At 46.1% G+C, this 12,239-nt stretch overlaps 1 protein-coding gene across 1 annotated transcript; it reads left to right on the top strand.

Annotated features, from left to right (window-relative positions):
• The first annotated feature begins 1,467 nt into the window (after window positions 1-1,467).
• TFAM (transcription factor A, mitochondrial) lies at window positions 1,468-8,886 on the top strand. Its single transcript, XM_068197081.1, has 6 exons — window positions 1,468-1,771; window positions 2,841-2,911; window positions 4,690-4,839; window positions 6,203-6,298; window positions 7,152-7,208; window positions 7,968-8,886. Exons 1-6 carry the CDS (start codon window positions 1,477-1,479, stop codon window positions 8,181-8,183), a joined length of 885 nt encoding a protein of 294 aa, XP_068053182.1. The 5' UTR covers window positions 1,468-1,476; the 3' UTR covers window positions 8,184-8,886.
• Window positions 8,887-12,239: the final 3,353 nt, after the last annotated feature.

A 12,239-nucleotide genomic window follows, 5' to 3' on the forward strand; every position in this document is an offset into this window, starting at 1 on the left:
AAAAAATATAAAGTAAATCTTCCTTTTTCCCCGAGAACTGGTCGGAGGAGTGGCGTTTGCTGTTTGGGACAGAGCTGCGTCCTACAGCTCGCCGTTGTGAACAAACAGCGAAGCAGTGGTTTGGTTTTGGCCACACCTCATCCACAGGATCAGTTACTGCCCGGTTGGTTTCTGGTCTCGTACCGTTTCTGTGCTGCTGGGCACGCACAGCAAACCCGCCCGCGCTGCTGGACCTTCGGGGCCGCGGGCTCACCCTTGTGGGACCTCGTTGTGACCTTTGGGGCGGCGTCACCCTTGTGGAGTGTCACCCTTGTGGGAGTGTCACCCTTGTGGAGTGTCTCCTTGTGGAGTGTCACCCTTGTGGGAGTGTCACCCTTGTGGAGTGTCTCCTTGTGGGAGTGTCACCCTTGTGGCGGTGTCTCCTCGTGGGAGTGTCTCCTTGTGGCGGTGTCTCCTTGTGGAGTGTCACCCTTGTGGGAGTGTCACCCTTGTGGAGTGTCTCCTTGTGGAGTGTCACCCTTGTGGAGTGTCTCCTTGTGGAGTGTCTCCTTGTGACGGTGTCACCCTTGTGGAGTGTCACCCTTGTGGAGTGTCACCCTTGTGGAGTGTCACCCTTGTGGGAGTGTCACCCTTGTGGGAGTGTCACCCTTGTGGAGTGTCTCCTTGTGGAGTGTCACCCTTGTGACAGTGTCACCCTTGTGGCGGTGTCTCCTCGTGGGAGTGTCACCCTTGTGGCGGTCTCCCCCTCGTGGGAGTGTCTCCTTGTGGCGGTCTCCCCCTCGTGGGAGTGTCTCCACCCTTGTGGCGGTCTCACCCTTGTGGCGGTCTCCCCCTCGTGGGAGTGTCTCCTTGTGGCGGTCTCACCCTTGTGGGAGTGTCTCCTTGTGGCGGTCTCCCCCTCGTGGGAGTGTCTCCTCGTGGGAGTGTCTCCTGGTGGCGGTCTCCCCCTCGTGGCAGTGTCTCCTTGTGGCGGTCTCCCCCTCGTGGCAGTGTCTCCTTGTGGCGGTCTCACCCTTGTGGGAGTGTCTCTTTGTGGCGGTCTCACCCTTGTGGCAGTGTCTCCTTGTGGCGGTCTCACCCTTGTGGCGGTCTCCCCCTCGTGGGAGTGTCTCCTTGTGGCGGTCTCACCCTCGTGGGAGTGTCACCCTTGTGGCGGTCTCACCCTCGTGGGAGTGTCACCCTTGTGGCGGTCTCACCCTCGTGGCAGTGTCTCCTTGTGGCGGTCTCACCCTTGTGGCGGTCTCCCCCTCGTGGGAGTGTCTCCTTGTGGCGGTCTCACCCTCGTGGGAGTGTCTCGTCGTGGCGGTCTCACCCTCGTGGGAGTGTCACCTTGTGGCGGTCTCCCCCTCGTGGCAGTATCTCCTTGTGGCGGTCTCACCCTTGTGGCGGTCTCCCCCTCGTGGGAGTGTCTGGTCGTGGGGCCGCCCTGCCCCGCCCCTCACGCCGCCGTCCCAGGGTGCCGCGCGGCGGGCCGGCATGGCGGCGGCAGCGGCCTTGCTGGGCCGGGCCGCGGGCCTGGGCCTGGGCCTGGGCCTGGGCCTGGTCGCGGTCGCGGGCGGGCGGCGGCTCCTCCGGTGCGGGACGGGAGCGGGGCTGCGCGAGCGGGGCACGGGGACCCTCCTCGGCGGTGCCGTTGTATACAGGGCCGGTGGCGCGGCGGAGCGCTGCCTGTCCCGCGGGACCAGCTCGATTCAGCGCCCGAAGCGGCCCCTCACCGCCTATTTTCGTTTTGTGATGGACAACCGTTCGGCCTTTCGGGAAAAAAACCCAGGTACGCGGTTGGAGGGGAGGCGGGCCGCGGTTGGCGCTGCTGGGAGAGCGGGGCCGTGGCCTGCGGCCCCCGGAGCGGGGTGGGCGGGAAGCCGGAGCAGCAAGCCCTTCGTAAACGCGAGCTTCGGGAGCGATCCGAGTCGTGATGCCAGACCCAGCCCGTCTGTTTATCCGGGCCCGCCCCAGGGGGCTCCAGCACGGCCGTGCTCATTGCCCGCACGTGCCTGCTTGGTCTGCCGTGCTTCTCAAGTCAGCGGAAGAAATGGGTGCGTATGACCTTAGAAATGCTTGATGAAACACCTCGCCTAGCTATTACATCCTAACAGCGACTTATGAGTCCCAAGTATTTTTGGACTCTATGTATTTCAAGTATATATCATTTTTGCTGATATTATGAGCTGTGTGTGATTTTGAGGCTTAGTAATTGAAAAATTGCAGGTACTGGGTTGCATATGGGAAGAGAAGTGTATTTAGAGGAAAATGGTTTTCTGTGAATACCTTTGATTTACTATCAAAAACTTCACTTATAGGCAATGCGGTGACTCTTGCCAGACAGCTGCAGAATAGAAAGATAAGCTGGGTTTGAAATACTGTTGAAGGCTAAAATGTTTAAAGAACTACGGTCATATTGGGCAAATCCTGAGGAAGATTTAAGTAGGGAAAACTATTTGGCGTTTAGCTCACCAGTTCAAGACTTCCGTATTCTCACGTAGAACTGGAAATTTTACTTTTGGTTTCTTCCATGCTCCTCCCTCCAAATTCAGACCATTTTGCATTGTACAGAAAAGGATCCAGCTGAAAAGGCAAAAAAAAAAAAAAGAAATTGTTGTGGAGTAAAAACAGCTGCCTGGAAATGGTGCTTCAGTTTATTTACTGCATGTTGTGTTCCAGGGGAGCAGTGACTCTTCCCCATCCCGCAAATATTTCAGTGCCCTTTAACTGCCACAGTGAGTTAGTTTTATGAAAGGACAAAAATGCATTTGTATAGGAAGATGATGATACCTGTGATGGCTTTCCTTGGTAAAAATTGAAGAAGCTTACTAAAGGTACAGTGTTGATGTTTCTTACAGAAGTGAGCAACACGGAACTGGTTAAAAAATTAGCAGGTGCGTGGAAGGAGTTACCAGCATCACAGAAGCAGGTAAAGTTGTATCCTTTCTCTGAGTGCTTTCAATTCTACAGGTGGTGGGGTTTTATTTGGTCTGGTGTCTTGTGGGTTTTTTATTTAGTCTGGTGGGTTTTTTTGGTTGGTTGGTTTGTTTTTAAAGGGCTTGAAAAAGCACGTGTGTGCAAAGGTTCAAAACAGTTGGGAGAATTGGGAGCTTTGAAAAACTCAAAGTGTGGTGGGGTGACCCTGGCTGAATGCCAGGTGCCCGCCAAAGCCACTCTCGGCTGGGCAGGGGAGAGAACATACAACAAAACGTTTGTGGGTCTGAATAAAGCAGGAGAGGTCCCTCAGCAGCTGCTGTCAGGGCAGAACAAACTTCACTTGGGGAAATTAGAGTAGGATAATGAGAAATAAAAACTCATATCCTAAGACACCTTTCTCCCCACTTTCCCCTCTTGCCATGCTCAACGTCACTCCCAATTTCTCTACTTCCTCCTGACAGCATTGCAGGAGCACAGGGAATGGGGGCTGAGGTCAGTCCACCATGTGTTGGGCTGACCTCAGCTGCTCCTTCCTGGTCAGTGGCAGAACTTGGGCTCCCTTCCTCAGGGGACAAGCTCCATGAACTGCTCACAATGTGAGTCTTTCCCATGGGCTGCAGTTCTTCAGGAACTGCTCCAGCACGTGTCCTTCAGGAGCAGGCTTCACACGGGGTCACAGCCCCCTTTGGGCATCCCCTGCTCCACTGTGGTCTCCTCCATGGGCTGCAGGTGATCTCTGCTCCCCCCTGGGCTGCAGGGACACAGCTGCCTCACCATGGGCTGCGCCCCAGGCTGAAGGGGCAGCTCAGCTCTGGTGCCTGGAACATCTCCTTCCTCTCCTTCCCTGACCTTAGGATCGGTGGAAGTGTTCTTCTGACATGGACAGCCTCCTTTCTCTGGCTGAAATTGTGCAGTTTTCTTTTTCGCCGCCTTAACTCTGTTACCCCTGAGGTGCCACCACTGTCGCTGATGGCCAATAGCAGGTGCCACTTGGAGCTGGCTGGCCTTGGCTCCATCAGGCTTCTCATAGGAGCCATCCCTGTACCCCCCTCACCACCAGAATCTGGCCTTGCAAACCCAATAGAGGAAGATACTTTGCTACTTGTACTTGCAGGTGACCTTGGCTTTAATAGTTTTAATCTGTTGCCAGAGAAATGACACATACAGCTCTCGCTCCATGTGGCTGTGGGGCTGCAAACCAGTTATTTCTCCTTTTTGAATGGCAATATTGCATTACATGTGCAATACAAGTGTTGTAAAGTTGTTCTTCTCTCATGTATATGGTAGGTGAAATTTCATTTAATTTTGATGGAAGGACCAACTTCTTTTGCTTCATGTAAATTCTTAAAGTCATCAAATTAAGTCATAAGTAGTGAAGTTTCTCTGAGTGGCAGTTTCAAGGGATAACGTAAAGCAACTCTAGGACTTGCTGATGGATTTAAATGCCATTTATAGCAAAGTAATGATTGTTCTTCCTTGACTGCAGCTAGCAATTGGAGGCAGTTGGAACTAAATTCCAATTTCTAAAGGAAATATTCAGTAGACTTGAGGTGCTCTCACATCCCTTCTGGACTTCTCACTCTGTACCTTTCCCTTCTCTGAAATGTGGGACAGGGAATCAAACAGATGAAAATCTGATATTCTGGTGTAAGTTTTTCAGTTTGTAATTTTTCTGCTCATAGGTTAGAAGTGTTAACTTGTGTAATGGTCAGGTGCTTCTGACTGAAAGCATCTAGCTAAAGTTAAGGCTGGTGGTGGTTTTTGCTGTAGGTTTATGAGGAAGCAAGAAAGACAGACTGGAAAAGATACGGAGAGCAGATGGCCGCTTACAAAGCCCAACTGACCCCAGCCCAGGCTGCAGCTTTGAAAGAGGAAAGGAGAAAACAACTGGCAAGGAGAAGATCAATCAGGGCAAAAAGAGTAAGTATTTTGAAGTTCAGGTTTCTTTTCTCTCAGGGAACCTGAAGTCTTGTTTGTCCAGTATACAAAGCAGAGTTGAAGCATGTTTTAGAAATACAAAAGCAACTCAGAATTTAAAAAAAACACACCACATACACAAACCTCCAAAAATGCCATGGACTACAATAATTACTGGTGTTAGCAGCTAGTTCGGTGGCTTTCCTGTGCTTGAAGAACACAGAACTAGTATGGATCTTTGTGCTTAGAGGTAGCTTCTCTCTGCTTTTTTTCCTCCCTATTTCTAGAGCTACCACAAAAAGGACAGGCACTGAGAGACATTTGGACCAGCAACACTTTATTCAGATGGGAAGACATCCAGAAATGGCTTTTCACAAAGACCTTGTATCTGTTACCTCATTAGGCCCTACAAGGTAGCAGCTGTTTGAAGTAGCCTTTTTTCCTTCCTTCTTTGGGCTCTGCCACTGTGTAGCTGCTGCTGTGATATCTGTTTGTGTCCTTTACTAGTATATTCATAAGGACCAGCTTCCCTATTCCTTTTTGGCTGGTTTATGTATAAATCCTTAGAGACAGAACCATCTGTGACAGTACAATATTACGGTTTGTCTGGAAAGATCAAAGGGGTTACGTATTGCTTTTTTTTTCCTGTGAATTAAACTGACATTGCCTTAAGAGGCAAAAGCAAAACAAATTTGGTTTAAAAGACCCCTGTTTAGAGGGAGTTTGTAATCTTAATGATTCTGCTGCTCCTTTTTAGAGGATGGCACCACAAGGAGTTCAGTTGGCATATCTAATACCTAAGCAGATGTTAACTTACAGCACGTCAGCTCCAGTAGGAATGTCAGGACTGGAGAAAACAGGAAGTGTAATTGCATCCATAACTTGCTGTACTTTCATTCTCTAGCCATCATCCCTGTAGGCAAAATATTCTGATAAAGAAACACAGTTCTCTTCCACCTTCCCACCTCCCACAGATAAGTGTCTGCCCTCTTCTCTGCACACAGGCAGTATTTCACACCAGAAACTGAAGTCCTACTGAAGTATAATAGAAAATCTGTCAACATGACTTCCTTGCAGAGTTGAATTTAGTAGCACTCTCTGGTTTCTGGAAGACTTAGCTGAAGTAAGAATCAGTTTTAAAAGTTTTTTCAACAACTTGTGAAAACTCAAGTTGTTAGCTTTTTTAGTTTAACATTAGTCTTGAAAAGCACTAAGAGCATCTTGACATACAGTCCAGTTTACAGAATAAAACACCAAAGAAAGAATTTGTTTGATTTTTGCATAAAATATGAAGATAAGTACTGAGTTTAGTTTTGGAACAAGTACGTGCTTGGAGATGGAATAACTTCTCTTGTTGTTTTTAAAGGAATTGAATCTGCTTGGAAAACCTAAAAGAGCTCGTAGTGGCTTTAACATCTTCCTGTCAGAAAATTTTCAAGAAACTGAGGGAAATTCACCTGTGGTAAGCCAGAAAATATTCTTTTTCTAAAATATATCCATTGTATTCAGAAAAATGTAGTTTAGATTTTGTCATTTTCAGAGCTACTGTTCAGTAGTTCACTATCTGGATGCTGCATTGCTTAGGTTATTTTTTAAGCTGTGGCGCTCTGGCTATACTACTAGCATGGCCTGTATAAAAAAGTGCTGTGTGTGTATATAAACTTAAAAACATTTGTGCTGTTTTTTGCACTTCAGTGTTACAGGCTTTATCTGTTTTTTTTTTTTTGTAAGGAGAGAATTCTCCTTCCCTTTGTTTTGATGTAGAAATACAGTTTTTCAGAGTTGTGTGGTGTGCTCCTGTTCTGGCAGTAGCAGTTTACCAAACCTCCTCTAGCTCAGCTGGTGGTACGGGAATACAAGAGTTGCTCAGCCAACTCACAAGTTCTGCACTAAACTGTGCTTTGGGGTGGTTTAAGATACACTGGTGGATTACAGCACTTATATATTATTATAGAGGGGCTGCAGACCCACCCTGCGTGCCTCATGTGTTCCTTACCCTGCACATTTAGTCAGTAAGTCGGGATGGTGGACATAGTTTGTTCCTCAGTTTTCCATGTCCAAGGCAGGTTTCTCCAGTCAGCTGAGGCCTGCACTGTAAATGTGGCTCAGATGATGCCCAGAAGCTTGTTTAGAACAATATAGTTTATTATTTACTTGGATTAAAAGAGTAAATAAGGGGAAGTAAGCTTTTGTGACTTGGTGCTTTTTTGCATTGGTTTATGCTTGACTTTCACTCATAGAGTATTTATCTGTACCCCTCTGAAGTCAGTCTACTCCTAAAATAACTCATGTATTGCACGTTCTGTATCCCCTAGGCAAAGCTGAAGAAACTATTCGATACATGGAAAAAAATGTCTGCTTCCCAAAAACAGGTATGTCAGAGGATTTGAATGAGGATCTGATCTAATCAGAATTAAAAATTTGAGTCAAAATTTATATATTCATACAAAATCTTGAACTCAGTTGCTGAAATTATAATACTGAGGAAAATACTCCAAAATCTTTATGCATCTTGAAAAAGATTGTCATTACCTTTATTCCAGTAGTGACCATTTAATTCATAGTGTTGTTGAAATGTGAGTCAGTGGGATAGGATGGAAGTTTGGTGTGCCTTAAAGTGGATGCTAAGCAACATCTAGAAAAGAAGGTGGAATAATATGTAACAATTTTATTTTTTTATAATCATCCATAATATCTTTAAACACCAGCATAAGAATTTGTTGCTCATGGAAAGACTTCTTACAGTAGAAGTAAAGTAACAGAAATCCACAAGTGATGTGCACAGGGTAATTTATTAACTTTGGTTGTCTGGGGGATAATTTTCTGCCAGCTTTCTGAGTGTATTGAACTGTGAACCTGTAGATGAGCAAATCAAAAGTGAATCAGCAGAACTGAGTAATTTTCCTCTTCAGGAATGGCCAGCTGCTGACATAACTGCAATTTAGTGATAAAGCTTTGTATTTTTCTACATTTTGAGGTTTTTGGTTGTTTTTTTTTTTTCAATTAGCTGGGGTCAGAAGCAAATGCCTGGGCTGTTCACTGCACAGGTGTTGTTCTAAGTCACCTTTGTGTTATGGCAGTTTTCCAGAAAAAGCCCTTCTGTAACTTCTTGATACCTTAATTTCTTTCAGCCATACTTGCAGCTTGCTGAAGATGATAAGGTTCGGTATGAGAATGAAATGAAATCATGGGAAGCAAAAATGATTGAACTGGGACGTGAAGACCTGGTGCGTTCCAAAAAGCAAAGGTTAAAAAAGAAACCTGCTGAAACTGCAAAGCAAGCTGGAACAGCCAAAGCTTCTTCAGGAAGAGGAAAAAAGGCAAAATTAAAAAAATCGGAAGAATAAAAAAATCCCCTGTGATTGTCTTATTTCTGTCCTGCTGTGTTAATGCTGCAGTCAGCATTAGCACTGAAATTTGGAAAACCCATGAAAGGCCCTTTGGAAAGGTGATCAGGTAAGAGAGGAGTTACTGTCTCTCAGAACTGACTGAAATAATCACTGCAGGTGTAGCCTGAGCTGTAGAATAGCAATTGATTAATCAAGCTGTGAATACTGATACCCACTGACATCAGCAGTGCTCTCCAGTAATGGGTGATAATATACAGCTTTTATAAGGTATTTTTTAATGAAAAAAATAAAAAATATTCTTTCCTTCTTAAAGAAAGAATATTCTGCAATGTTACCATCTAAATTCTATAAATAAGAGCTGAAATCTGAGTTAACACTGCTGTGTTTTATTCCCTCCATGTTATTGCTAGTGAGATAGTCTATATTTCAACAGGCACAAGAAACATAAAATGCTAGCTTTTCTTTTATGCATCTGTCTTTTTGTACCTGTTAATCTGTGTATGTCACTTCTGTTGCATTTAAAGACCATGTGAGTTTTGTATGGACGTACCTTTATTGGTCTTTGATTTTGTGGTTTTGTTTGGATAAATACAAACATTTTTGTCTCACTATTGTCACATTTGGGATGACCTAGAATGAAAAGAAATAGGTGAGCTGCTTGGAGTTTGAGTTTTGGTGTAATAAATACAGGTATTTTGAAGAGGTGGTTGGTTTCTTTCCTGAGGTTTCTCCATCTTACTCAAAGTCTCATAGGTATTTTGAGGAATCTATTTTTAGAATGCAGGCCAACTTTTTCAGTATTTGGTGGATCTCATCTGTTCTGAGTGACCCACAAAATAATCATGGAATTCTAGAAAGGCTTGGGTTGGAAGGGTCCTTCAAGATGACATGGTTCCCACATTCCTCCCATAGGAAGGGATGCCACTCACTAAATCAGCTTGCTCACAGCCCCATCCAAGCTGGCCTTGGACACTGTCACCTAAAAAGGGGCATTTTCCTTAAACCCTTTGTGTTTGATCAGTGTGTCAGTGCCCTGGGGTTGACTGCAGAAATAAACTGGAAGCAATTGTAGACAAGCACTGAGTTCCAGTGCAAACCACCTTGAGATAATCATTCAGTGCACATAGAATCACAGAATAGCCTGAGTTGAAGGACCCATCAGGATCATGAAGTCCAGCTCCTGGCCCTGCACAGGAATCCCCCCTGTGCCTGAATGTGTTGTCCAAACACTTCTTGAATGCTAACAGGCTTGGTGCTATGAGCACTGCCCTGAGGAGCCTGTTCAGTGCCTGATCACCCTCTGGGGTAAGAACCTTTTCCTGATACCTAACCTAATCCTCCCTGACACAGCTCCAGCCAGTCCCTGGGGCCTTGTTACTGGTCCTGAGAGTGAAGAGAGCAGTACCTGCCCCTCCAATGCCCATCAAGAGGATATTGAGGACCTACCTCAGTGAGGTCTCCCCTTCAGTCTCCAGTTTTCCAGGCTGAACAAACCAAGTGATTCAGATGGGCTGATGCTCAGGCCTCAGCCAGAGTTGACGTACAAGATGAAACCTGGGCCTTATGTGACTGACACCATCAGTATTATTTAGCTAAAAATAGATGTCTGAGACACTTCTGCCAGCTGTTTCACACCAAACCAGCTGCTTTAGAAACTTTGACATAACCTTGTGTAGTTATGTGCAAGAAATGTTATCATTCTAAGAAATTTGCACGACTGACGTGAATAGGTTTGCTTGTAGGATATTTTAGGGGAAACCCTCCCAGCTGAGGCCTGGGCTCTGGCCAAGCCCTGACCCCTGCTGGATGAGAAGTGTGCCAGCAGACCCAGGTGCTCCTGCTGAGCTTTTTGTCCTGGGACCTTCAGTGTGTGAGCAGTCCCTGGTGCTGTTCTGTTTGGATCCTGACTCTGGGATGGTACCTAGAGCTGAGAAGGAAAGTGCTGATACAGCAGGGTGTGATCTGGTAAATCCATGGGTGCACTTGAAGTTGTAGGCAGCAAGAGCTTTTCTCGGCTGGCAGCTTTCTCAGTGAGCTCTGTTTTTGCCAGATGTTTTCAAGGTTGTGGCCAGACTCTGTGAGAGCAAAAAGCTTTGTTACAGCAAAGGAGTTCGTGTTGCTCTTTGAGTGTGGTGCGAAGAAGGGTGTGCACTTGGAAGGGGAGGACTGGGGAAATCTTTTTGTCCTGACACGGTCGATCTGAGAGCAGGGACGTTTCCGACTTGGCTCTGCCCTGGGGGTGGTTTCGAGCTGGGCTCGGCGCGGGTCCTTCTTTCGCGAGTTGACAGCGCCGTGGTGTGGTGCTTGTGATGAGCGCGGACAGTGCCCAGGAAAAGCCAAGCGCTTTTCTGGCCGGGCCCCATTCCTGCGGGAGCAGCTCATGGAAGAGCTCCGCTGCGGATCCGGGCTCTTGGAGACAGGAGGATCTGCGGGAAAGAAAGAGGAATTGTTTCATTGTTGGCTTTGCACCTTATAGGCTGCAAAAGAAAAGGCAATTCCAGCATAGCCTCTTCCTTTTAGAACCTTTTCTATGCTCACAAGTAGCAGACACCCACTGAACTCCATCAAACTCCCTGGAGATAGGCACTTTGTTCCCTCTTGCACTCTAACTCTCGCAGCAACTAACATCCAGCAACTACTCCCAAAGAAAAAGCTCCAGAGCAAAAAGCCATTTCTGGCCTTCACAGCCCCTTTGCGGTCTGTAAACTAAACAAATCACACTAGTGATCCACACGTTCCTGCTCAACAATATATAGAGCATCTTCACATTCTCAAAGTGGCAGAGTCCATCATTAGAGCGCAGCAATTCCACCTGCAGTTCAGACAGAGTGGTGTGCCAGGAAAGAATACATTTGCTGACCTTCCCTCTACCCTGTAAAACCTGATTTCCAGTGCAGTCACTTTCACACAGCTTCAACATAACCCACAGTCCAAGCAGCTATATCTCAAAAAGAAGAAAGTCAGGACAGAAGATGTTCCTAAGGCAGACATTTCTCTAGCACCATTTAAATTGCACACAGCCTATTTGGAATATTCACTTTCCTTCTGACATATATGAAGTGGCTCATTTTTAACTCTCGTGGTTGGGCTGCAAACGTAGAGCAGCTGCCCCATCAAACTGGCTGTACAAGTAAAAGCCAGTGTTGGGCTGCACCTTCCCCTTGCTGCATGTAAATCACACAAACTCCCTGCTTTGCTCTGTGCTTCCCTTCTCCGCTGCATCTACCATCGTGTTCTCTGCATCTCAAATCCTAGGGGTGAGTGCAATTGTTTTCACAGAGAGCTGGAAGAGGAATAGGTAGCAGCACAAGCAGCTCTCATTGAACTTGCTCCTTCTGACTGCTAATATGAGTTGGGCAAGCAAGCGTGTAGCAGCCACGCTCCTCCTGCAGCCTGGAACACTGTGCTCACAAGCACGGCTTGTGCGGCTTCGTTCATTTAACATATTGCACTTCCATTCCTCAGAGGTGAATATTGGTCAACTATTTCCCCCCGCTGCAGCTTTTATATGAGCCATAAAATAAGGAATGGAATATTTTGAACTGAACATTTATTTTCTCTGGCACTCTTAGCTGAGATATGCATCCTACAACCAAACTCAACTTTCATTACTTCGAAGGATCCCAGTATTTTTAGTATTTGGGGAAGTAATTCTACTTCATCAGAAACAGAACACCATAGAGGAAAAGATATAATGCAGAACTTCTTTATGGTGCCCTCAGGCTTTGTATTCTTTGACTACAGGAAGAGAAGTGGGCTTTTTAGTGTAGTCTTTAACAGAACTTCTTTCAAGAGCAGATCTATGTAAAAAAATTAAATCAGAAGAGCTTTGTTCAATCTGTGCTATATGCCTGACATTCCTTTATATTAATGTGCAGGCAACCTGTAACACTAATTCTTTTATTTCTTCTGCAGCTTCAACTAGTCATCAGGAACATACGAGGTGTGTAACTTATTTTAAAAGAACATTCTCTAAGAACACAGGCCAGACAAAGCTAGCACTTAATTCTTTACATACTGAAGGAGTTTATAATCATTATTATGATAGTGCCA

The sequence above is a fragment of the Anomalospiza imberbis genome, chromosome 8, assembly GCF_031753505.1.
Source record: "Anomalospiza imberbis isolate Cuckoo-Finch-1a 21T00152 chromosome 8, ASM3175350v1, whole genome shotgun sequence".
Lineage (NCBI taxonomy): Eukaryota > Metazoa > Chordata > Aves > Passeriformes > Viduidae > Anomalospiza > Anomalospiza imberbis.

Bases quoted from the DNA above. Each gene is read 5' to 3' on its own strand.
- TFAM (XM_068197081.1), top strand. From the start codon at position 1,477: ATGGCGGCGGCAGCGGCCTTGCTGGGCCGGGCCGCGGGCCTGGGCCTG. The intron at 2,912-4,689 runs GTAAAGTTGTAT...TTTTTGCTGTAG, and splicing joins TACCAGCATCACAGAAGCAG to GTTTATGAGGAAGCAAGAAA. The intron at 7,209-7,967 runs GTATGTCAGAGG...AATTTCTTTCAG, and splicing joins TGTCTGCTTCCCAAAAACAG to CCATACTTGCAGCTTGCTGA.